We start from the raw sequence: 26,266 nt of genomic DNA on the forward strand, positions 1-26,266 counted from the left end.
ATTTTGCTATCAATAAGCTAGTGTGAAGTTGAAGAGATACCCTCAAGACCCCTCTCATCTCCATGACGTTGTTCACAGTCAGACTTGTCTCCTCTATTCCTAGCTTCATTAGGTGAATATAACTATGAAAAATATACAACAAATCCCACCATATGATATGTGAAAAATTATTCAGAGTCACTCTCATTGTAATGTAGATAAAAATGCTGTAAAGTGAGCTGAACACATTCAACATCGCATCGACTAAATTCAGTCATTTATCGACTGCCGATGGAGGTGATCCATAGTGCTTTTGATCGCGTGGTTTGTTAATTTTTCCTTCAACAATGAAGTGCTGTAGGGTACAATAGCCGTGTGAAAAGAATCATTTTATAAGTGACTATAAAATAGTTAATTTATTTCCCAATATTTTCTTCTAATAAATCCATCCTCCATTGGTGTTTCTCACGTTAAATTTGTGTTAAGGTTTGTGCATTTGTGAGCAGTAGCTTTCAGCAATTATCAGTGCTGTGTCAAAGCTTTTGCTGATTTTGCCAATCGACTGATAATAAAACATTTCTCATCAGTTAGTGCCGAGGCGTTATAGCGGTCAAAATGGAAAATTTAAGTGCATCCAGTGAACAAATAGTCGAGCTGAGACGGTTATTTTTTGAAAAAGTCGAAAAGGATGGCCATCAAATTGAGGGTAATTTGAATATTTTTCTAATCCTCAAAATATAACGTACATAGTTCAATAAAAATGCGTAATTTTTGCAAAATTCACGATGATTCGAATGAATGAAAACCCACCTTTTCCCACTTCACAAAGAGGCGTCTATATAGAAAAATGTATGAGTTGTCAATGCCGTACTTACGTAACGATCATACGGATCATACACAAATATGAAGTGTACTTTTACTCATGTACAATTTATTTACAAAATAATATATCGTCAAAAACGTGAAAAAAACTAAGCCTGAAATGCTTTATTCTCTGCTCAAGCAAGTAACTATACAATTGTCAAGTATTTCCCGCGACGATTCTTGCCAATTCATTGAGTCAAAGTTCCTAACTTTGGAATTATTCCGTCATACATTTTGTGCTAATATTTACTGTTTGAATTATACAAAAATTGATGATGATTCTCACGCATTTGTGGCAAAAGAGAAATTATTGCAATCATGCTTGTCATAAAACGATAATCTATAATCTCTATAAATTATTTCAACAGAATTTTCCGACGCAACATTAGTTTTTTTTGTGTTTATCTCGCAAATGATAGAGAAGAAAACACATTTTCAAGGTGATTCCATGTCTATAAACTCGAAGGACTGCGACCTATTGATCTACTGTGATCAGGGAATTAAACTTGCGCCAATTCTTGACCGCGACTTTGTTGGAAATGTTGCGAAAAATCAAAGTATATTTTAAGAGAGCACAAAAAATAATCATGCACCAAATTGTTTTCATGTACTTTTTGTTTATTACATACATATTTCAAGGTAAAAGCTCAAAAAGAGTCTCAAAGAGTGTTTCAATTAAAGTTTGATTGTCATAGAAAGCTAATTCAATTCAAAATAATATTTAGGGGAGTGCTGGGTGTATCGAGCATCTAGTTTTTTAAGCTATAATGACATTTATTGAGTACAGTAGACTCTCTCTCAAATGGACATTTGGGGCAAAATGTCATCCGATTTATCGATAGATTTGGGCGTCAAAGCCTTTGAAAATTCCACAAAAAGCGTTCAATTATAAAGGATCACGATAAAATAGGAAGAACTACAGCGAATTTGAGCAAATTAGCTCCATAATTAAACGTGAAAATTGTCAACAAAATTTTGCGCCCGATTGAAAAAGAGCCAATTGAGCGAGAGTCTACTGTACATATAAAATTTCCTGGATTCATTTAGAGGTTATGTTTTTAAAGGAGGTTATGGATAAGATATAACCTCTATTTAATAGATTCTGTTCAATATCCTCTAGCGTACTATCTTAAATTTTTCATATGGAAGCTCAAAAATCATAATAATTGTTTATATTTAACCAAAAAACTAAAGAATATAGAAAACCTTTTAGAATTGCAGATTGCGTAAGACTTAACCTCAAACAACTGGAATATTCTAGAATAAAGAAACCACAAGCTTCACTTTTCTATCGTAAATGTATTTTTACAGATTTTTGGTCAATTTCGAAACAAATAATTTGTTATTAGTAAACATTTTAATTTAAGTTAATAAAACGATCAATTTTCGTCAGGGAAAAAAACGAAAAAAAAAAACATGAGAAATTATTTTAAACAAAATTGGGAAAGCAATGATGGTTCACAACTTCTTTTGCTAAGAATATTTTAGAATAGATTGACTAATTGCACAATCTGCTGCAGTAGAATTGTAATATCTAGTGTCCTTAACCTCAAAAATACAAGCTTTAAAATTCTTTAATGGCTTCTACACAGTAGGAAAATGTATGTTCATATTTGACAGTTTTTCTTACATAGGCGGAGATACCCAAGCAGCAATTTTTTCTTAAAATAGTCTTGTAGAATTCCCTAAGTAAGGCACTATAGAACCAAAAATCTATTTAATTAGTTATAACGCTCTTGCTTCTATCACTGAGATTACTATAAGTAAAGTGGCGCGCTCTTAAGGATCTTAAGAGCTGCTATAGGAATTTCAACAGAAAATTTTCACTTTAAGTCTTTTAAAAGTGCACTAAAAGACTTATGCAACAAACTATAACTATTTTTCTTACGCTTTTTATGTCTTGAATTAAAATTTTGGATTTTTTAAAGTTATAAAGTGTAATCACTTTTAGTTTTTTATTGTAAGAAATTTTAAAAATTCTAGATATGAAAGAGCGAGATGGCTAGAAAAAGATTTTACTCACACTCGAAAGTGTGCGTTGCCCCATTATACAGTGGCGGCCAAAATAATAGAATCAGCTCAGCAAAGACCATTATTTTACCTTTAACATTTTTGTTTATGCCAATTCGTTGAAATAATTTTGATATAGAAATGTTCAAATAATTACCTTACGCCAAATAAGTTGTTTTGGCCGCTAGAGGTCTATATTTTTCACAGAATACATCATTATGGTTTGAACAACACGATAGGACCACTTTCATTTAAATTAAAGAATGTGATATAATTTGTATAAGTTTAAATAAAGCCATATTTAGAAACCATAAATGACAGTTTTTCAATTTTTTTGGTCGTACTAAATTTCATTATTGACGTATTCTGTGTAAAATAGAGACCGCTACCGGCCAAACAACCCTTATTTTACTATTATTTTATACGATTCTAATAATTTGAAGATTTCTACTTCAGAATTATATCAACAAATTGGGAAAAAATACAAAAGTAAAAAAAATATATAAGCTTTGCAAAGTGATTCTATTATTTTGGCCGCTACTGTATGTATTTTAATAGGATTTTGCACAAACGTAAATTTAATCTTATATATTTATTTTTTAGATAAATATCTTTAAAATTAAACCAGTTACGGTCAACTTGATGTACTTCATATAGCTCCCATAGCCCCGTTTTCCCCTAATTCAGATTTTTTAGGTAATCAATTATAATTCTACTTCCTAAAATTATTCCACATAAACTTCTTCAAAACTCATGTTTTCATTTTAGTTCATTGACAAAAGTAGAGCTTTGTGTCAATGAAAAAATAAATAATTTAAAATGTAAATTTCTTAAGAGCACTTTGAACGATTTTTAATATGCAATTAAGTCTAAGCAAATGAATTATTTCCTTATCATCTTTTTTTATTATTATTATTTGTACCGTTACCTTGCAACCTTGGACTTCTAGAAATAAGTATAAGCGCTTTTCTTTTTGTAAGAGAAGTATATGCGGAGCTTAATTAATTATTAAACTCTATATGTTATATAATATAATTATTATTATTTAAATACTTTATTGAGGTACTTTTCACTACGTCTCATAACCGTGATTGACAGTTTTGCAGATATAATAATATTTTCGATATTCCTTGAAGGTTGTTTTTCAAAAATCTATCCGCAAACTCAATTGCTTCTATAAATTGCAATTTTTATTTACAGTTTTGATTACTTTGAACAAAATATAGAAGGTATTTAAGATCAGCAACTCTTTAGATTTTAGAACCAGAAAAGTTCTTGCAATGACCGTTAGTGGTACTTGTTGCAATACTGCAGTCTGTATAACAATACCAATTTTACAGAAGTTATTTATATGAACGAAATGTACTTAGTAAAATTGTCCCTAAAATCCACAGATCAAATTCTTAATGACGAGTTTAATTTTCAAAAAATCATGTTGCTAAAAATACAAAATTTCTGTCTGTTCTGTTCAGAGACATTTAAGGGTACAGCGCCTCTGGTGTCGGTTTTACAAACTTCATTAGTTATAGAAAATTTTCGGACCTTTAAAGGACTTCAACTTCAACCTTCTCCTTACGAAGTATATAATCGGTTGAGTAGAATCGGAGATATAGTAGCCTAAGTACTAAAAAATGGTAAAAACGGATTTGCCCACGTTGCCTAGATTCTAAGTACAAAACAAAATAAAATCAAAATAATAGGTATTTTCGTAAATCATTAGATCTAAGCAATAGAGGAAATACCAAGAGAACATAAGGACAAAAAATTTCAATTGCTACATATTGTTATATATAGGGGAAACTGGGGCACCACCAAACACGGGGTACCACAATACACTAATTTTTATTTCTAAACTACTTGGACTATCTCGACCATTCCTTCAGTAGACAAGCATCCCTATAAGTGCCTATAAATTCCTATAGATCTTATCCTCTGAAATAGAATATCCGATTAAAAAATCACAGTGTTTGGTGGTACCCCGTGTTTGGTGATGCCCCAGTTTCCCCTAGTGTCCTCAGGGTCCTCAGTATTGAATCTCCATAAGAATTGCTAGGAATTATATCTTTTCAGAACATATTAAGATCGTTTAGGACAGGAGGTGACATTAGCTCTGAAAAATGCGACCGATTTTAGTGTAATTTTTTTCCTGTTTTCGTACACATTTCACGAGATATCTTCAAAACTACGTATGTTGCCAATTTGGGGTTTTCGGTTGCCTCTTCGTTATTAAATTGGCTTTTATTTTGTATTTTGTATTTTTGCTAATTCATTTTACAATGACAGAAAACAGCTAATAAACTCAAAAGTTTTTTCGGCGCGCTAAAAACATATGGGAAACATGGAAAATGTCATGCCCTGGTTTAAGGACTGTTAATGGCGCTTTATGGTGCTATTTCAATAAAAAAATGAACATGTTTTAATTTTTAGCACTATATTGTTCCCAAAAATACTCGAATTTTCTTTGTATTGGTTCTTGTCACGACTGTTTGGTTGTTTTAGAACACGGCGAGGACTAGAGGAAATAGTCAAGACAAGAACCAACAGGAAGCAAACTCTATAATGTAGAAATACTTGGGAACAGTAAAGGGCTAAAAAATTTTATTTGTCATTAGAACAGCAGGATTATGATAATGAAAATTAGACATGTTTTTTTTTGAGAACTTTACTGCCCTTGAGTGCTTCTACATGCGCGACTTTTTTTATATTGATTTATATCTCAACTGTAGCCCTTGAGATTCTCAAGGGCTCACACTTTTTGTGTGAAATTGACTGTAACTATTCAGTTTTATAGTGTCTTTATGATACTTTTGTTTAGCATTTTACTGATCTCAAGTTCTTCTACATAATATACGTTTTTCCGCATTGGTTCATATATCGACTACTTGGTGGTTTTAGAACAAGCCGATAACTGAAAAAAACACTCAAGTCCGGAATTAAACAAAGTAATTAATGCCGAACAACTTGACAACAGTCATGTGCTAAAAAACAAGTTAATTTTCCATAGGGATAGCACTATTAAGCAGTTTTTGTGTGAAATCAACAGTAACTATCCAGTTTTATAGAGCACAGGTGTGCAAGAACCGTTGAAACCGAATTAACTTCAAATGAAACATGTACGTCAATGGTCAAAACGTTACTAAACAAACTTATTTTGACGTTAATTCGGTTTCAACGGTTTTTGCACACCTCTGTTATAGAGACCTTATGATGCTATTCCAATGAGAAATTAGCATGTTTTTTTAGTACATAACATACTTTCCTGATCTCAAAACTCAAGTGCTTCTACAATCTACGAGTATAATAGACTTTTCTCATGACCATGTCACATATAAGATTAATACTTTCTGAACTGCGAGAATGCCAAAAAAAGATAGCAAGTGTTTTACTTTGCCTCTCTCTTCTATTTCGCTCGAAAACTGCTCGAATTGCCTGTAATACGATTCAGAAAGCAATTAATACGAACAGTAATATCTTACTCATCGTATTACTCCACTAGAGTGTACTCCTTCTAACACACGTGATATTCCATTTGAAATTTTGGATACTATATACCTCTCTCTCCGGTTTTTCTTAATATTAATATTAATCTTATATGTGACACCACGGTCAGTATTGCTTCATGTCTCGACTTTTTGTTGGTTTTAGAACCTGGCGAGGATTGGGCAAAACAGTCAAGATAGGAATTAGCACAAAGAAAAGTTGATAATGTAGAAATACTGGAGAACAGTCCTGTGCTAAAAAACATGTTTTTTTTTAGTACTTGACTGTTCTCAAGTGTTTCTATAAACAGCAGACTTTCTCAAATTCGGGCATATGGGACCGAAATATCACCCGAATTCGAGAGAAATTGCATACACATATTGAGTTTATACACTCATTTATATCGTAAATTGCATGAAAATCCTTTAATAATGCAAAATTACATCAAAACTAAAACAAACCATGCTAAATTTAAGCATATTTGATTCATTTGATAATTATAATAATACTTAAAAAATGACAACAAACTTTTTTCAAATGTAACTACTGCCCGAATTAAAAAGTAACCCGATCTTAAAAGAGTCGAATTAGCGAGAGTCTACTGTAATTTCATGTTTTCTATCACGACAGTTTTGTGGTTTTAGAACACAGCGAGGACTGGGAAAAACAGTCGAGACAGGAACCAATATGTATAAAAAACGAAAATACGATAATGCAGATGCACTTAAGAACAGTCATATGGCATGGGCTAAAAAAAACATGTTAATTTTTCATTGGTATAGTACCCCCGTCAAATAATTTCGTCAGATATCTTTAATTTTCTGCAAAAAATATCTACACCTCTGCAGAAAATCTGCCGAGAAATCTGTAGATATTCTTACGAATTTTATTTGAGCTTGGGACAAAATTCGTCAGAAATTTTTGCAGATTTTCTGACGAATTCTGGTGCATACTCTGACGAATTTCTGTAGATATTTTGCCGATTTTCTGTAGATTTTTCTACATTCCAGACTTTCCAGACAGCTGTGTCAGAAAAGATGGAATATTTTTCACTGAAGTTTGCAAAAATCAATAGAGTGATTCTCTTGGTGATTTCACAGTGTTTATATAAAATAAAGAATTCTGCGACGCCGTGTTCTAAGTAGAGAATAGTGAAGTGAAAACTTTAAACAGAGTGTCGACCAAAATTTCGTGTTTTTGTATCATTCGATTGGCGATTTTTAAGAAATTAGTATTTTTGCTCCCATTTTTTTTACTTATCTAAAATGTGTACTCGGTAATGCTTGTTAAGCAGAGCATACTATTTTCTTTATAATTTCTACAGTTTCTTCATAAATCAACAATATTTTTGTGAAGTAATGGAGGCTATGCAGATTTTCTAGGGAGAAATTCTGCCGAGAATCTGCAGAATTTCTGCCGAAAATCTACAGATATTCTACGCAGAAATTCTGCCGAAAATCTACAGATTTTCTCTGAATGTACTAGAATATACCGTTAAAATTCAAAAAACCTCCGAGTAAAATCGGCAGGTAGAGCAATGATTTGACGGGCTATTATGAGAAATATGTTACAAGTAATTCTTGGGTCATTGAATTCTCTCATAAAATAATGCCAATAACCTTTATTGACCTTATCAATTCAAACCCAAAATTGATATTGATTTCCCCTTGTTGCTCAATCAAAGGTGGTTTCCATCCAGCTGATATAGATAGGATAAATAACAGAGAGAAGTGGTTGCGCCTCTTTATTGAGTACAACGACTTGGATCTGAAGAAGGCACTCACCCAGCTCTGGGATACTTGTGCATGGCGAAAGAGCTTTGGTACAAATGGTAAAAGATAATATTGACTTTTGCTGTGGAATTTGTGAATGACCTCTAGGGATTTTTCTAACAGATCTCGATGCCAGTAAAATGCATCAAGAGTACCTCCATGAGGGATTCATGTTTCCCAAGAACCGTGACATCAATGGCAAGCGACTCCTCATCTTTCGTTCCAAGTTGTATGTGCGCGGAACGAAGAATATGGATGATGTTAAGAGACTTCTAGTGTATTGGGTAGAGAGAGTTATGTACAGGTGAGCACTCTCAATTTCAATTCCACTGGCCATTTGAAGCTCAATGAGTGATCTCTTGCAGAGAAGAGGACCTTGACCAAATCTCAGTGTTTTTCGATCTCAAGGATTCCGGTCTCAGCAATATGGACATGGAGTACACGAGGTACATCATCAACTTGTTCAAGTTCTACTATCCAAATTCACTAAATTTCATCATTATTTTTGAAATGCCCTGGATTTTGAACAGTGAGTTTAGCCTCGGTTTATTTTTTTTTGCACACTCGAGAAACTCATTTTTCATTCGCTTTCAGCCACGTTCAAGATCATCAAGACCCTTCTACCGGCAAAAGCTGTCGCGAGGATGAAGTTTGTCAACAGCAAGACGCTCAATGAATTTGTGGACGAGAGCAATATGCTGACCATTTGGGGAGGGAATGATAACTACAACTACGAATTTGTGGATGAGGAGGAGACACCGACCAGGAGCATTAATAACAATAATGTGAGCAGCGGAAGAAAGGTGAGAAAATCAATTTGAGCTTTAAGGTTCCAATTTCCTCAATGTCACTCACTAAACTTGCTAAAAGGTGTGTCAGTCAATTTATGGAGATTGTGGCTTGGTGGGAAGAGGGAGAGGCTTTAATTTGGAAGATTTGGACACAGCATTATGTTGCAAAATTTATTTCAAAAGTCTTAATGAAAGGTTCAATTCATAGGCATATGCTTCATGCAATTTTCCTTTATGGAGTTTATTTGCATGTAGCGCTTCTAGCGGTGATTTGGCGAACTTGTAATGTATTGAAAAGTTGGATAGTGACTTATCTATCTATTATGACTGTGAAGAATTAAATTATGTGAGAAATAGCCAAGTTACAGGTTGAATATGGCTTTTTCGATTGATTAAAGAATAGATTATTCTTTGAAATTAAAAAAAAAACTTCCATTCACAGAAGAATAGGGTAAATGTCCTAATTCAAAACCATTTTCAGACTCTTTAACTTTTACAGAAGATTCAACACATTAAGTTCATATTTTTTCTGAAGAGAATTACATAAATTTCTTAAATACAAAAAAAATACGCGAGTGCAAAATGCTTCTATTGGAAACAGATTAATCCAAATGGAGACAAGGGAATGTTTCTAATTGGAGACAAACAGTGTAAGTGAAACACATCAATAGGAAAATCTCTCCGAAAAAATCATATTTCCGGAGTTTCCTATTGAAGCATTTGCAGACACTTCAGAAAAACCCTTATTGTTCACGAAATAGGTAATTATTTCACTTGAAAACTTTACGTACCGTTAACAATAAAGTTTAACACTTAATTTAATTAAAATTAGCCAGAAATATGACATAAATGTTAAACAAAACGAAAATACAACAGTCACCTCATTGTGTTTTTCTTTGGAAAACATGGTCAATCGATGGAAAATTCGATGGTGAAAAGGTACACTTTTAATTTTTCTGAGAAATTAACAAATTAAAATTTGTGAGTATGAATATATTTTCGCTTTATTTGGAGCCAAATTAACTAAATAATGAAACTGTGGTATAGAAAATATATAAATATAACAATTTAGTACTGTATTTATCGTGAAAACAATGACGTTTCCATTTAGAGTAGCGAAAACTTTCCATTTGGAGCAGGTTTTGAATTAGCTTAATTTACCCTATTTAGTTCAAAATTGCTTTAGAATTTCTAAAATCTTTTAGATCAATTAAATATATTATTTAAAAAATTATTTTTAAGCGCTTTTCTGCTTTATGAATGCTGAGAGAATTAGGGACAGCATGCTACATTCGGACACTCAAGCTTCGAATAATTTTTTTTTTAAATATATTTTTAACGAATTTGAACTAATTTAATGTTATAATTTTAATAGCTAGTTCTAGGCCTCAAATTTCCTGAAAAGACATAGAAACATAGAAACAAGACGTTAAAAACATAGAAAAAACCGAAGCTTGCATTATCCTTTGATTCAGCTTGTAGATTAAAATATTTTGAGGTTAGAATTCAATAGATTTTATAGAAGTTCTTAAAAATTTTATAAAGGTCTTTAAAAGAATTATATTTCGAGACGATCTATTTGTCTATAAAATTATCAGATTATCGGAATTAAATTATTTATATTTAGAGATATTTAAAATCCAGTAGCTTTTTAAAGGTTACGTTGAACGTAACCTCACATTGCAAAAAAACTTTTTAGCTAAATTGAGGTTATAATAGAAAGGAAGTTTTATATTGACAATAAATGAAAAAATCCTCTTGTTAAAAACTTTTCCACGCAAATTTCTTGAGTTTTTTTTAGAGGTTATGCATATTACAACCTTTCCTTTTTAAATAACCTATTGACCCTCTTGACAAAAAAAGGTGATTAAAAATTCAATAATTTGTAGAAAAGAAGTCAAAAGGGTGAATTTGGCATTGATTTTTTTATTGTTTGGCAATCTTCCTTTTTTGCAATGCTAAATATGCAATTATTTGTGCAATTTTGTCATATGTAAATGACTTGGAACTGCATTTGACTGGAACAATTTTACAACATTTAATTACTGGCAACAATGCAAGTTTTATAATTGAATAAAACCAGTGAATTGTGTTCCACCAAATGAATCAACAAAAAAATTAATCACAACTTCGTTTATTTTTTTCTATTTATGAATTCACATTGAAATTAACCATTATACGTTATCACTAAACTAAACCAATGGCCTCTTTAGCAAAAATAACTTACGAAAAGGCGATTAAATTGTGTCCTTTGAACTCTGATTAACTTAAACAACTTAAATAACTTTATCTCATTGCTACATATTCCATATTATTTCTTCGCAACATAAATAAAATTGATTTGCGCCATCTTTTGAATACTTTTATTTCTATTTTACTACCTTTTATAAAACCTTCGGATAAAATATTTATCATAAAATAAATCTCTTAATATAGCATTTAGGGGAAAGCGGGAATAATTGAGATACATTTTTACGTGTCAATTTTTCATAAAAAATAAGAAATGGTAAATAGTATCCAGTTTGTAACTCACATTTATTAACTATTTAAAAATAGTGATAAGCCCAGATAAGCATATAGTGGCCTGGGATTTTTTTTTAAGCAAGGGGTAATCTGCAACTCAGAATGCAAAATAAAATGATTTTGTGTTGAGTGGGATAAAGAATCGCGCCAAGCATACTGATCTTGGTGGTCGAAATGAATAAAATTGGCTCGATGTACTTCTTTGAAACACCACGTAATTAAATTTTAGATCCCTTTCCATGTATCCCTCTCATTTTATGAATACTTTTTCATTTACTTTTGGTATACTTATAATGAAGGCTCCTGAAACTGAGATTGAATACCTAGCATTTTTTTTGTAGAAATTTGCTATTTAGATCCGTATCTAATCCTGAACTTTGAGATTTTCTAACTGTTTAACAGTTTCGTCTCCTTTTGGGACTCTAAGTACCAATGTGAAAACATAATTTTTTTGAGTATTTAGAATCGGTAAAAATCCGATTCTTGTGGATATTTACAAACTATAAGGATGTCCAAATATAGGATATTTTTCGCTGAATCCCAACTAGCTCTTAAGCTAATATATTTTCCGTCATAAATTGTGAATTTCCGATTTTCTACTTCCTTGCAAATATTCTGACTTTTTTCCTACTTCTAAATTATAATAAGGAAAACCCTCTCGGGGCCAATAAGTATGAAACTTGTTCAAACTTTTTGGGTACGGTCGTCCCCAAAAATATTGACGTCAAATATAACGGTTCTCGCCAATTCCCGCCATTATTTGTTTTTTGACACAATCCTTGTAACAAAATTCCAAGATGAGCACTTCGTGGACATCCCAGAAGATACTGGTCAATAATTCTTCTTGTTTTAGTGATCAATATCGTAAAGGAGTCCTTTAACACAGAAAAATAATTCACAAACTCGCTATTATTGCCTTGGAAAAATTGAAGTTTGTATACTTTTCGTTCTATTGGGCATGAGAGTACCCATGAGTTTTCCAATTCCAATTGCGAGGAGGTCTTGACCTCCTCACAATGGCTTGAATCTGGGAAATCTTTTTTCCCAGAATATTTGAATTGGTTTAAATCGCTGATGAACTGATAATTTATTATTTTTCAGAATTCAATTATGCTACTCCTAAATTGGCGAACTTTGATTGACTTTTGAATAGGTTCATATAGGTTGTAAACTGGTAAACGATACGAAAGTTATTTTAAAGCAGACCTGAGAGCTCATTAAAAGTCGTGTAATATAGGAAATTTTTTGGTTGATAGTTCTAATGGAAATTACAGATAGTCATACTGGTTACACTAATCCCGATTATTCACGGTGCCATGATAAATATTTTTGCGCCAAAAAGACATAAGAGAAAGAAAAACTCCACATAGAAAGGAATTGTGTTCTTGATATCTTTGTCGGAAGATGGATAGCTCTTCACTACTTATACTTTTACTTGAATCTTGCAGAAATACGAAAAAAGTCAATGTACATACAGTCGAGTTCCTCAAATTTGAACTCTTCAAATTTGAACAACGGTTGAGTTCAAAATGTAAAATTTGAGGTTATGTGAAGAAATTTTTGCGTGGAGTCTGAATTAGAACTATTTTTCTCTGGTGTTTTCTCATTATTTTCGTATTATATTAACTTCCGCAATAAATTCCATATAGTTCACAACAAATTACATTGATATATTCTCTAAAGTTATTTTTCTTAATCTAGGGAAAGTGCATTTCACGTGAATTTCGTTACGTTTTTGAAAATTTTGTTCAAATTTGAGGAGTGAGAAATGTCATCTACACCCCCCAAATTTTCAAATATGAGTAACTCTACTGTATCATTTCAAATGGTAAGCTTCCTAAATCGCGTGCAATTCGACTCGAGAAAGAGAGACAAGATAAAGACACAAGACAAACTCACTTGACAAACGTCTGGCGGCGCTGCGGTTGCAAAATATCTCTAAAATGCGACAAAATATTTTCTTCTCTATTTTATGCTTATTAGCAGATCGTGTACCTTCTTGTAATATGTACTTTTGCATTCCTTATTAACTAAAATCGTGTTGTACAAAAGGGTTTTTCTCAAACGTATCCTGAATTTTAAGACAGTCCAAAACAATATGAGTGTTTCAGTTCAAAATTTCATCGCATTGTTTTTTTTCTAATACCCAGACTTATTCACAATTGACCGAAATAATTGTATTCAACTAAATTATGAAAAGGATGTTCTTGTGAAAATGATTTAGTAAAAGCATTTCGTAAAGCATGAGATGCGTCGTCACCCCTTTTTAAGGAATGGCTTGTTAAATCTAAAACTGAGGATGTCCATTTTTTTCTCAAGAACATCTGCTAATACTTAGTGGTTTAGTTCTATTTATTTTGATAAAGAAAATCAACTCGTCCCAAACTACCTCTGTTCCACACAACCCCGTTTTCAAAATTTTATATTATCAAAAGTTCATGCATGTCCGGTATTGCCCCACTCTCCCCTATGTACTATAGAATCTCTTATCTTAAGAGAAAAGAGCCGTTGTACTGATTAATTTGAAATTGCCGGATAACACGGGGGATAATGTTAAAGCGATTGAAGAGTTCGAAATGTGAATGAAGTTTTGGTGTAGAATTTTAGCGTAGGTTTCTTTAGTATCCATTTGACTGGCGTGGTGAGTGTTTGTTGGTGTTCACAGAGTTTGATGTTGAATGACGTTTTTTGGGGAAATTTAATTTTCCTTCAATTTCTGAGCAATAACATTTGTGTTTAGAGATTTTTCTCATCAAAATTGAGAAGATAAAGTGCAAAAGACTGTAATTGTGCGTAAATCGCTGTAAAATATTGTGGATTTAACTAGGTTTTTTTTGTGCATCTTATGTATCGTGACAGAGAATCAACGTAGTCATTTTTGCTTTGTCCTCAAGATTATCATCATTCATAAACTCCTTCCTTTCGTCATTCATTGTGTTCTTAAGTATAGTATTAAATAATTGATTGAAATAACAAACGTATCATTGACGATCGTAGCAATTGAAGAAAGAAATTGTAGGAAAATACAAGTGCATCAAAATGTCAAGAGTATGTGGTAGTCTTATTTAATAATTAAAATTGAGAAATTATTTTGGAATTTGCTTCTTTTTTTTCTACTTTGGTTGCATTGGCACTGACCTAGAGGTTGCATGGGGCGCGTTATTGTTTTTTTATGCCAGGAAAATTGCATGATACATATTAGATCATATATATAAAAATAATTCACAATCAAAACATTAGTTGGAGCATTTTCTCTCGCGCGCCACGAACGCAGACGAATTATATTCGAAAGTGTCATTTTATTCTTGCCTTTTAAATCTTTTAAATTTAAAAGACGCGCTTTAAGTGGAAAAGATAATTTTCCGCGGTTTTATTAATAGGGATATGGGGATGTTGAGACGGTTAATGATCAATGACTTAGATAAGCACCTAAATATAGGGGGAAAGTAAGGTTCCTTTGAAAGTGGGCACCTTTGAAATTGGGATTTTTCTCCTATTTTTAAATGGAACTGAGTAATATCATAATATAATTTAGTTTCTCAGTCCCTTTGTGCAGCTAAATTATATCACGATAAGGCTCAATTTTGTTTAGAAATAGGTTAAAAATCCCAATTTTAAAAGTGCCCCACTTACAAAGGTGCCCCACTTGCCCCTACCCCTAATTTAGTAAATCACAATAATGCATGTAAATTTGAATAATTTAGTGTCTGTTTATTCAGCCTAATTCTTATGTGAGCCTGCATTGTAAATATCACGGTAATTCTAAATAATAAATGGAAAAAGTTTATAATCACGCGAGGTTTAGAGGAAAGTGCAAGAATTGTTATTCAAATGGAAAACAATGTTAAATTCCGATTAATTGAAGGATTAAAAGTCACACAAATTTTAGAACAAAAACTTACCTTTGTTTAGTTGCAGAGTTTATTAACAAACTATTTTAATTATTTTTCTTAATATCGGTACAATTAAATGAAATTAAAATATCATTTGATTAATAAATTTTCTGATAAAAAACGTATATGCATCTTGATTAATAAACAATAAATAAAAACATCAAACAAAGTTTGATGTTTTTATTTGGTAAAGAAATTGTTATAGTTTTCGGGGTTATGTATGACCTGTATGACCTAACCTAAAAAAGAAGGTAATCCTCGTTTCATGAATTTTTTATTTTGAATTACACATGTAGTCTTCTTAATATGAATTATTTTCTGATTAACTTAAAAACTCAGTATGCCATTATATCGGTGTTATTTTTAACATAACCTCAAAAACAAGGCTTCGAATTCAAATTTTAATAGATTGAAAAATAGTAAGGTTAGAATCTGACAAAGGATCGTTAAAAATCACCTCAATGATATTTTAAAATGGTCTCTTATATGGACAAATTTGTAAAAACGATCACATAAGTTCAGGTTAACCTCACATTGCAAAATAACTTTTTATATTAAATGTCGATAGACTAATGAACACATTTGTACAAAATAAATGTTATTGGATTTGATAATTGTCGGGAAATTTTATAAAACACACGAAAAAGTAAAAATATGAGGTATTTTTCTGAAAACTACATAACCTAAAATTAATCATCTTGACCCTCTTTTGACTGTCTTAAAACGGCCATAATAAAAATCGCATTCACTGCAATTACAAAGTTGTTATTAATTCAAAATTGCTTTAGTGAATTAGTAATAGTCTTACTGACATTTCTTTTGAAGATAAATGTAAATAAACGCAGTAAATGTTAATTGGATTGTTGTAAAAGGGTTAAGAAGATCTATCTATATCGGTGAATAAAATTTTCTTCAAGTAAATTTCTACGTTAATAATAACAGATCTCTTGTAATTCCTCACTAAAATATAGTTAAAACATGTTTGGTGTGAGAGAACATAACCCAAAAATTAAAAAAAAAGAATAATCTGACTAGTAATTATTTTTAGTTATTATTTATGGCTTTGAGATCAGATTCCACTGGAAAACGATCCAGCTGTCTAAGCAATGAACGATTTTGATGATTTTGATACTTTTGATCTTTCTAACCTCTAAAAGGATTTTAACATAACCATAAATTTGTGATAGAAACACAGAGTGATTTTAAATGAAGTGAAGGGTCTTTTACAACAAAACCACGTGCTTGTTCTTGAAAATATCTTGTAAACCAGGAATAACTTATTTTCGATACAATCGACTGTCGATTCTGAAAAATTTAAATGATAGCAGGACTTCCTGTAATTGAAATAGATATTTATATACAGTCACATACTTTTAAAAATGACACAATGAATGGCCCAACAATGCATAAAAAGTCGACATTCGCTTAATCTAACAGATATAGAGGCCATTTACACCGCCGCATTGGATTGAGATTGAATTGTCCCAAAATCGGTTTTGGGAACAACTTAGTGAAAATCTAATACGACAGTCTAGATGACCTCAGTGAAATCGTTTAGATTGCGACCTTAGATTAAGACTTAATTATTCGAAATCCGATTTTGGAACAGTTGAATCCCAATCTAATGCGACGGTGTAAATAGCCTCATAGATTTATCGATACTATCGATTCGACAGTGTCGAAAAGTTATCATTCCACCCCAGGGTTTTATGTTTAGAACTCGATGACCATAGAGAGATTTTATCACACAAAAATAATTAGCTGACATTTTTAAGGTTATGGGAAATAGAAAGTAAAATTCCCTCCAGTTGCGTCAGGGTTGGGTATCCTTTCAGGACAGAAAAACACGTATATTTTTGCCAAAGCTTTCGACGATACAATGCATCTTCGTCAGTGGTGAATATCGTGATAATGTGTCTGAAATTTGTCTCTTTGAACTCTTCCTCTCCTAATGAGGTTACACCGGTGAAATTCAGGGTTTTTCTGGGAAAAACGTCTCTGGATATTGATCACAGACCAGCTGTGATCGATGTCCATTGTTGACTTTTGATCAATGTCCAGAGAGGTTTTTCTCAGCTAAATCCTGAGTTTCCCTGGTGTATACTCTTTAAGAGCGGCGAGGTTCAAAGTTTAAAGAGACAAATTTCAGAGACATTACCACGATTTTCACCACTGAGGAAGACGCATTGTAGCCTCGAAAGATTTGGCAAAAATATAAGCGTTTTTCTGTCCTGAAAGGATAAACAACCCTGACGCACCCGGAGGGAGTTTTATATGCCAATTTTTACATCATTTCTCACGTCAGTACAGTAGTTCTACAATTTTTAAGGTTAGGTTCAAGATAACCTAAAACCCTTTGAATAAATATAATTCAAATATGAATGACGGTTGACGGTACCTATCGAATCTTCTGTTTAGGGGGAATTTGCCCAGTGTTCGCGGACTCTTGGTACCTAGAGTGGGCAGTGACTATCTTTACAGAACGCTGTTTGTTAAGGGTGTTCGAGCATTCAAGAGCATGCCAAATGATAGGCGCTCTTCTGCTACCGCCAGTCGACATTTTTTCGGATAGTAAGCTGAAAATCTTGTCGACATTCTATTTGTCTTTTATAATGATTTATTATCATTATAATTTCAAAACGTAAAAATTTGAGGTTATGTGAAAAAATTCTGCGTGGAATCTCTGAATTAGAATTATTTTTTTCTCTGGTATTTTCTCAATATTATCGTATTACGTTAACTTTCCTGACAAATTAAATTTATTTAAGAATAAATTATAATGACAAATTCTTTAAACCATTCTTCTGAATTTAGATTAATCGTTCAGATTTAAGGAACTCTACTGTAAATTCTTGAAGAATTAAAGAAATTAATGAATCAATTCAAATATATAGGAATTATTTTTAAGTTATTGAGGTTAGAATTCAATTACAATTGAGAGCTGAAATTTTAAGGTTATGTTCAAGAACCTAGAGGAGCAAGAACCGTTTGAAACCGAACAAACGTCAAATGAAAAATGTATGTCAATGGTCAAAACGCTACCTGCTTTAGATTACATTTTGTCCCATATGCCCGATTAAGAGACAGTCTACTCTACACTGTATCCAGTTTCAAACGGTTTTTGCTCACCCCTGGTTCAAGATAACCTATTTCTTTTAAATTTTAACTTACAGTGCTCGCTCTCTAATCCAGATCGGCGTAATCCGGACGAGTTCTCGACGGTTACATATAAAATAATTTTGAGGTTATGTATTCATGTCTGTTCTCCAATGAAAATTAATTATCTTGTGATGTTTTTGTTTAATAAATGAAGTATAATAGCATAGAATTCACTAAAAAGAAAAAAAGCTCTAAAAAAGAAAAAAAAGAGCTCAAAAAATCTTGTATTATATTTTCGAGACGTTGAACAAATTCAAAAAAAAATCCAACTGGATAACGAATCGGACATCTGTCATATTGTCTCTCAATCATCCGGATTACAAAGCGGGCACTGTACTTATATTAATAAGACAGTAGGGGAGACCGGGGTAGAATTAGCCACCAAATGATATTTTTAATTGCGTATAATTTATACAAAAAATGTTTGTATGAAGCTGATAAATATTTCAATGAATTGAAAAGGAAGTATATATTTAGAATAAAATAGTGGTTTCCTCAATATTCCTTCGAACGCAAATTATAAGATACCACTACCTCATACTTTACATGGCTAATTCTACCCCGGTCTCCCCTAATGCCAAGAAGGGAATGAAAATTAACTTTTTCAGGTTATGCAATTTTGAGGTTATTTTTATTTACAAAATAACCTCTTAACGGTTTTTAAAAAAAATCTTCCCTTATGGGTAAAATACGATTTCTTTAATGAGCATTTGAAAATAGAATGTTTGATCAAAGGATTAATTTAGAAGTAGACAAAAGTGCGTGACACGGCAGCTGCTTTGCATTTCTAGACAGATTTTGAAGTGTCTAAAAATGGTACAAAAACAATAAAGCACGAAATAGTGTGGCTTTGAGTGAAAGCACATGAGCAAGAGGAAACGCTCCCGTCTAAACTATCAACTGTATTAAGTGATTTTCAATTGAATTTGTGCTTTTTGGTGTTATTTGTGCATTAATAGAGATGGTATAGGGATTGTTAAATAAATATTCTAAGCAAAATATAGCAAATGTTCTTTCCCATTGAATGCAAGTTTAATTGTTGGGAAATTAAGTGGTTAATTGCTAAAAGTAGAGCAATATTGTATGCAATAGGAAATAGTGTATTTGCTTTTATTAATAGATATCTCTGTTGCAATAAGTTGCATAGACACAAGAAATGAATCTAAAAATAATACCTTTAAAATTTATTATTTTTTTGCAGGTACACTTTGCAAAACTCAGTCCAACAGAATCACCAATGTCAGACCAACCGAGTTTTACGCTGGAGAAAGGTAAGATTAGAAAAAAATGATGTGTAATATAGTTGAAAATTTTTGAGAGGGTGAAGAGTCTCTTTTGGCATCCTATAAATAGATTGCGTAAAATCACCTTTCCTGCCACACAATTTATCCAATTGATTGCACACGAGAAATGGAAGCTCCGTGATATTTGCATATAATGTGCTCATTCACTCATCAAACATAATATTCTCTAATAATACTCTTCTTCCCCATTTTCTCATTCAATTGCCTTTTGGTGTACCACAAGAGGAAATTTCACTAACTTCATCTCTCTTTTTTTTCTTCTCTGTTCACTTTTTTTTCCGCGCTCTTTAAGGCACTGCCGGAGATGAGATGCTGCGCGTGGTTCAAGATACGCTGATTTTCAATAAGACAGGCAACGACTATTCGGGTTCTGTGGAGATTATCAATATAGATCTGAAGCCAATAACGTACAAAGTTAAAACAACAGCACCTGACAAATTTAGGGTGCGACCTAGTTCTGGAGTCCTGGCTCCAGGCTCTTCAACTACAGTCAATGTGGTTCTTGTGCCAGGATGTCAATTGACAACGCTGTCCAGGGAGAAATTTCTGGTGATGTGTATGGCACTGGGAGCAGATAAGCAGACGAATTCTCAAGATATTGCAGAACTTTGGAAGGTAAGAACTTGGTCAAATTTTTCTTTTCGTTTTTGGACTTTTGGCTTGAGGAAGGGCATCGAATTACGCTAAAAGTGTCATATTTGATATAAGAGTCAGCTATTTTCAGCATTATTTATTGATTTCTCCAGCTTAATGGGTGGATATACTTGGCAAGAAAATGTTGAATGCATATTCAGTAATATTTTTCAAGTTAAACATTTACCGGGGACTATCTCTGATTTTATTTTTATTTTAGTTTTTTTTAGAATCAAAAATAGTAAAATATTCATAGGAAAAAAGATTTCTGATCAATTTTGAGTTATCTGCTGTCTAAATAAAAAAATGTTAGCGACCACAGTGAAGTAATTTTCCGACCATTTTGATTTTTTTAGCAATCAATATGGCGGACTAACGATAAATTCTATCCCAAGGGTCCTAGACAGACTTACGACTTAACCCTTTAAGGATAAGAAGGTCAAAAATCAAGGGTCAGACAAAATAATTTTTCCTAACTTTTTAGAGCAAAATACAGTTTTACAAGGCCGTTGGAAAAATTTCATTTTTGCGTGACTGGTGTCCCAATCGTTCTTAAAGGGTTAAGGGGTTATATCCAGGAAAACGCCTAAAATTAGTGGTTCTTTTTTGTGATTTTTTTTGTGACCAAGCTAATCAATTGATCAATATGAAATTTTCAGGGTATTACATACACTGAGAAAAAAAGGGGATGCGATTAACTTTTTTTCCTCATAACTTTAACACTTTTTAGGTCTAAATATATCAACATTTTTTAATGTTAATTTTACACCTTTTGAGGGTAAAATCAACATGAAAAAAGGGTAACTTTTACCCCCAATACACCTAAAATGGGTAATATTTACACACTGAGAGAAATCCGAAAGAGTTAAAATAACATTCCGGAAATGTTTATTTTACCCTGCAGTGTTGATGCGAAATCGGTGTACATATTATCCCTTTTAGGTTATTAGGGGTTAAAGTTACCCTTTTTCATGTTAATTTTACCCTTAAAAAAGATGTAAAATTAACATTAAGAAATGTTAATATTATATATTTTTACACCTAAAAAGTGTTAAAATTATGAGGAAAAAAAGTTAAATGCACCCCAGTTTTTTTTTCTGAGTGAACCGATTTTGGATCAAAACTGCAGGGTAAAATTAACATTTCCGGAATGTTATTTTAACTTTTTTCTGATTTCTCTCAGTGTATGTTTTGAGGAATACAAAGATGTTTTTTATTTCAATTTTGAATACAAAATAGCGGCACAGCCGTAAGTGGACTTAGAACAAATTCTTATTTTTTTGAGGCGCTCCGCGGCGAGCAGTAGAATTGGAGTAATTTTCATCCGATTGACTTGAAATTTTCAGGGCAGCTGCTTAGATAGATTCTCTAAAAATATCTTTGTATTCTTCAAAACACATGTAATAACTCTTGAAAATTTCATATCGATCGATTGATTAGCTAGGTCACAAAAAAAATCAGCAAAAAAAAACACAAATTTTACGCGTTCTCCTGGATATAACCCCTTAAGCCAACTGATGGCTTAACGTAATTATATTCAAAACGATAAAAAAAATAATCTGACTAAATTGCCATCAGTTTTCCACTAACTAAGCCTTTTCTCGGTTAAGCCGAGAGACGGATTAGTCAGAAAGTGATGGAAATGTACTCTGATTATTAATTTGATTAAAACCTTAATTAACAATGTGAGGTTAGGTGGAACATAACCTTCAATATTTTATTCATCATTTTAATGAGACAAATTACAAAATTCTCAATAAGCAATTATTTTCGCAAACTTTCCCATGAAAGACAAATAGAACGATTAGAAATATAATTCAGGATATTTTAATTACCTTAATGTCTTCTTTTTTATTCCAATCGATCGGATTCTAACCTTAAAACTTTTTAATTTATCGGTTAAGATTATAAAGTTTTCAAATTTGAGAAGCCGCGCGATCATAATTTTTTTTTAAATGCGTCTTCCTTAAAATAACTTATTTTCAGTTTTATACATCTATGATAATACGACTATACATAACAAATTGTCTTGTTCCCACAATAAAAAAAAATATTTTGACATTGTTTTTGGATGAAAATCGATTTTTTCCCTTTAATTTGAATCTTTGAAAATTATGAAACATCACTCTATTAAGAAATAATTATTTACTTATTTTTTACTTAATATAGAAGACGATTTAAAAATTTATAGTTTAAATGTAAATGTTGTAAATTTATAGGTTATTTAGAGCAATTTTCGTCAAAAAAATGCTGTCTTGAACGAAATCGTCTGCACTTCAAAAGTCATTCTAAATATTTATAAAGTTTTCCAACACTTATTTTCTAGATATTTGCAACAGTTTTTTGCAAAGTGAAGTTCATTTATTCGTCTCTAAAGATTTTCCAAATTTTCCAAATTCTCCAAATGCTTGCTAGCAGCGCTTTAGTTAAATTGTTTTCATTATTTGTACAGACAAGATGGACTAGATAAAACAAATTGTACCCATTACAAAAAGTCTTTAAGCTGAATGGTTATGAGATTGCAATTACAAATTATAAATCTAAAGTAATTACAGTAAGAAACTTTTAGAGACGAGTCTTATTAATATGAGTCCTGAGTATAATGGTTATTTGCAAAGATCCTGGAAATGCCTCTATAGGCATTCAAGGACCCGAAAAATCAATTAGTGAATCTTAATACCTCATAGCTGAAATTAAACCAAAATGATTTTTTCATTATTATTGTTAATTGCCTTGTGAGTTAGTACAGTTCGTAAAACTCTTTTAACCCTCATCCACTGAGAGAAATCCTAAAAAGTTAAAATAACATTCCGGTAATGTTAATTTTACCCTGCAGTATTGATCCGAAATCGGTGTAAATATTATGCTTTTTAGGTGTATTAGGGGTTGAAGTTACCCTTTTCATGTTAATTTTACCCTTAAAAAGGTGTAAAATTAACATTAAAAAATGTTGATATATTTTTACACCTAAAAAGTGTTAAAGTTCTGAGGAAAAAAAGTTAATCGCACCCTTTTTTTCTCAGTGTCTGAATTTAGGTATTATTAATTTTTATTTAATTTTTTTATATATATATATTTTGAGTGAGAAATGCATTAGCCCCTTCAGAAATGTATAATTTTTTTTAAACATAATTAAATGAGAGCGTTAAGACGGCGGTGGACTATTTATTTATTAAAGAAGATTTAGGATCAAAGTTTTGCTTTTCATGCTTTTTGTAAGCCCAAAAATTTTGAAGTATGTGTTTTTGATTCGTATTTCTTGAATTTGTTCTTATTTAAGTATTCGGTTTTTTTTTACAATTTCTAATATATAATAAAAAAAAGAAAAACAAAAATGTAATATACGGTTATTGCACAAAATGTAGTTTTGAAAAGAGTATAAGAAATTCAAATGGATGAGTTTTAGGTGATCTGGAAATTATCAGAAATTAAATTACTTAATGGTTTCTTTAAAACTTAAGGATTAATAAATAAGGATTAAGCTCTCTTATTTCATTACAAGCGAAGTTTTTGGGATATTTTAATTTAGAATAGTATTTATTATTTGGTCAAGAACTTTTTTATAGGACTTTAGGATCATAAAATTCTTAATTCACGGCATGAACCGCGTAATGGCGTTATTTCAATGAAAAATGAAAAGGGGAATTTTTTCTCCTGAACATTTTTTATATTTTGAACTTTACTGTCTCAAGTGCTTCTGCATAATCATGTTTATTTTTGCGTTGGTCCCTGTCACGACTGTTTGATGGTTTGATTTGGAATACGACAATAACTGAGGAAAATAGTCGAGGCAGGAACCAAAGAAAAGTCGATAATGAAGAAAAACACTTGAGAACAGTATGTGCTAAAAAATGTTCAAGAGGAAGATTTCACCTTTTTATTATAGCACCATAATAAAGCTCATTGATTTTTTTGGAATAATGGTGCTATTCTAATGAAAAATGAATATGTTTTTTTAGCTTTTTACTATTCGCAAGTGCTACTGAACTATCGACTCTTCTTTGTTTTGGTTCCTGTCTCGACTGTTTTCTCCAATCCTCGCCGTGTTCTCAAACACCACCAAATGCACCAAATAGTCGTGACAGAAACCAATTCAAAGGAAAGTCGGTAATGTAGAAGCACTGATGAACAGTAAAAAGCTAAATAAAGATGTTCATATTTTAATTGGAATAACAGCATTATTCCAGAAAAGAAATTCTATGAGCTTCATTATGGTGCAATAACAAATAAAACGGCGAAATATTCCTCTTGGACATTTTTTAGCCCATAACTGTTCTCAAATGCATCTGCACTATCGACTTTTCTTTGTGTTGGCTCCTGTCTCGACTATTTACTCCAGTTCTCGCCGTGTTCTAAAACACCACCAAATGCACCAAATAGTCGTGATAGAAACCAATTCAAAGGAAAGTCGGTAATGTAGAAGTACTGGTGAACAGTAAATTGCTAAAAAAAACTTGTTCATTTTTAATTGGAACAACAGCATGATTTAAGTCAAGAACTCTTTCGTATTCACACGTAATTGCTAGATAGAAATTTTGGTGATCGCATGATTTTGAAAGGAGTTTTGATATTATTCCAATGAAAAGTGAACTTTTACATTTAACACGATCTCAAGTGCTTCTACATACTTGACTTTTCTTTGTGTTGGTTCATGCCTCGACTGTTTGATGATTTTAGAACACGGCAAAGACTGAGGGAAACAGTAAAGACAGGAACCAAAACAAGAATAATCGATAATGCAGAAAGACCTCAGAGAAGTAAAGTGATAAAAAATGTTCAGGAGAAAGATTTTCTCTTTTCAGTTTCCATGGAAGAATAGCATCATGTCATTATGTGGAATTCTTCTCAAAATTTTAAGAATATTGTTAAGAATATTATGCGATTCGTTTCTTATTACCAACCAATATCAATTAAGAAATATGTTTTAATAGGAGTCATGGTGAAATTCTAATGATTTTATTTTAAAGACCTTGCTGTTTGTAAATGCTTCTACACAATCGACTTTTCTTTTGTGTTATATCATGTCTTGACTGTTTGTTGATTTTAGAACACGACAAGGACTAGGAAAAATAGTCGAGGCAGGAATCAACACAAAAAAGTCGGTAATGCAGAGACACTTGAGAACAGTAAAGTGCTAAAAGAAAACATGTTAATTTTTCATTGGAATAACACCATCCTTCTCTGCAATTCGTTATTCATTATTAACTATATAATTATAATTAAATAAAATTAAATAATAAATGTTTTTTTTTTTATTTTGCAGAATACTCCATCGCACAGTCACTTGGTGGAACAGCACAAATTGAAGTGCCTCCTACCTGGAATCGCCCACACCTCTGAAGCATCTTTCAAGAATGGCAATGCCTTCAGCGGCAGCTCTGGTAGCGATAGCGATCGACAGATCAGTCACCTGGTGCAGACGGTGCACGAGCTCAATGATACTGTAGCTCGATTGGATTCTCGGCTGAAGAAGAACCAGACACTCTTCTTCCTGGCTCTTCTGGCCATTGTGTCTCTCTGCGTAGCTACTCTGTACATTGTCAAGGGGAGTGTGGACAGCCAGGGCATGGGATATTGCGTAAAGAGGGATGATTAAATAAGAAATTTGGACAAAGTTTCTTCCCTGTTGTGATCAGGCTTTCATTCGGACGGGATACTCATCTTACCTGCCTCCACGGTTTAACTCTAAAATCCACTTGTAGTGTGACTATGGCAGAATACCTTCAAATTCCTCAAATCTGTTACGTGGATACAGTATTTTGTACATTATTTAATGATTGTGATTTTCAATCAATAAAAATTTCCGCGGAATTTTTGGGTTTTTTTGGCGGGAAAGATGATGACGCCTCTGGTGGGAA

The 26,266-nt window shown here is 32.1% G+C and overlaps 1 protein-coding gene across 5 annotated transcripts; it reads left to right on the forward strand.

The window, feature by feature from the left end:
- Positions 1–26,219, forward strand: LOC129798598 (motile sperm domain-containing protein 2-like). Of its 5 annotated transcripts, XM_055841821.1 has the most exons (10): positions 7–112; positions 198–465; positions 567–685; positions 8,018–8,164; positions 8,229–8,409; positions 8,471–8,634; positions 8,700–8,908; positions 19,673–19,742; positions 20,068–20,390; positions 25,672–26,219. In XM_055841821.1, the coding sequence occupies exons 3-10, from the start codon at positions 595–597 to the stop codon at positions 26,002–26,004; spliced, it is 1,518 nt and encodes a 505-aa protein (XP_055697796.1). In that variant the 5' UTR covers positions 7–112; positions 198–465; positions 567–594; the 3' UTR covers positions 26,005–26,219. The 5 variants fall into 5 exon arrangements, with proteins under 5 accessions (XP_055697793.1, XP_055697796.1, XP_055697795.1 ...); XM_055841818.1 differs by having other exon boundaries at positions 1–112; positions 198–685; XM_055841820.1 differs by having other exon boundaries at positions 7–465.
- Positions 26,220–26,266: the final 47 nt, after the last annotated feature.

Source organism: Phlebotomus papatasi, chromosome 1 (genome assembly GCF_024763615.1).
Source record: "Phlebotomus papatasi isolate M1 chromosome 1, Ppap_2.1, whole genome shotgun sequence".
In the NCBI taxonomy this organism is placed as follows: domain Eukaryota; kingdom Metazoa; phylum Arthropoda; class Insecta; order Diptera; family Psychodidae; genus Phlebotomus; species Phlebotomus papatasi.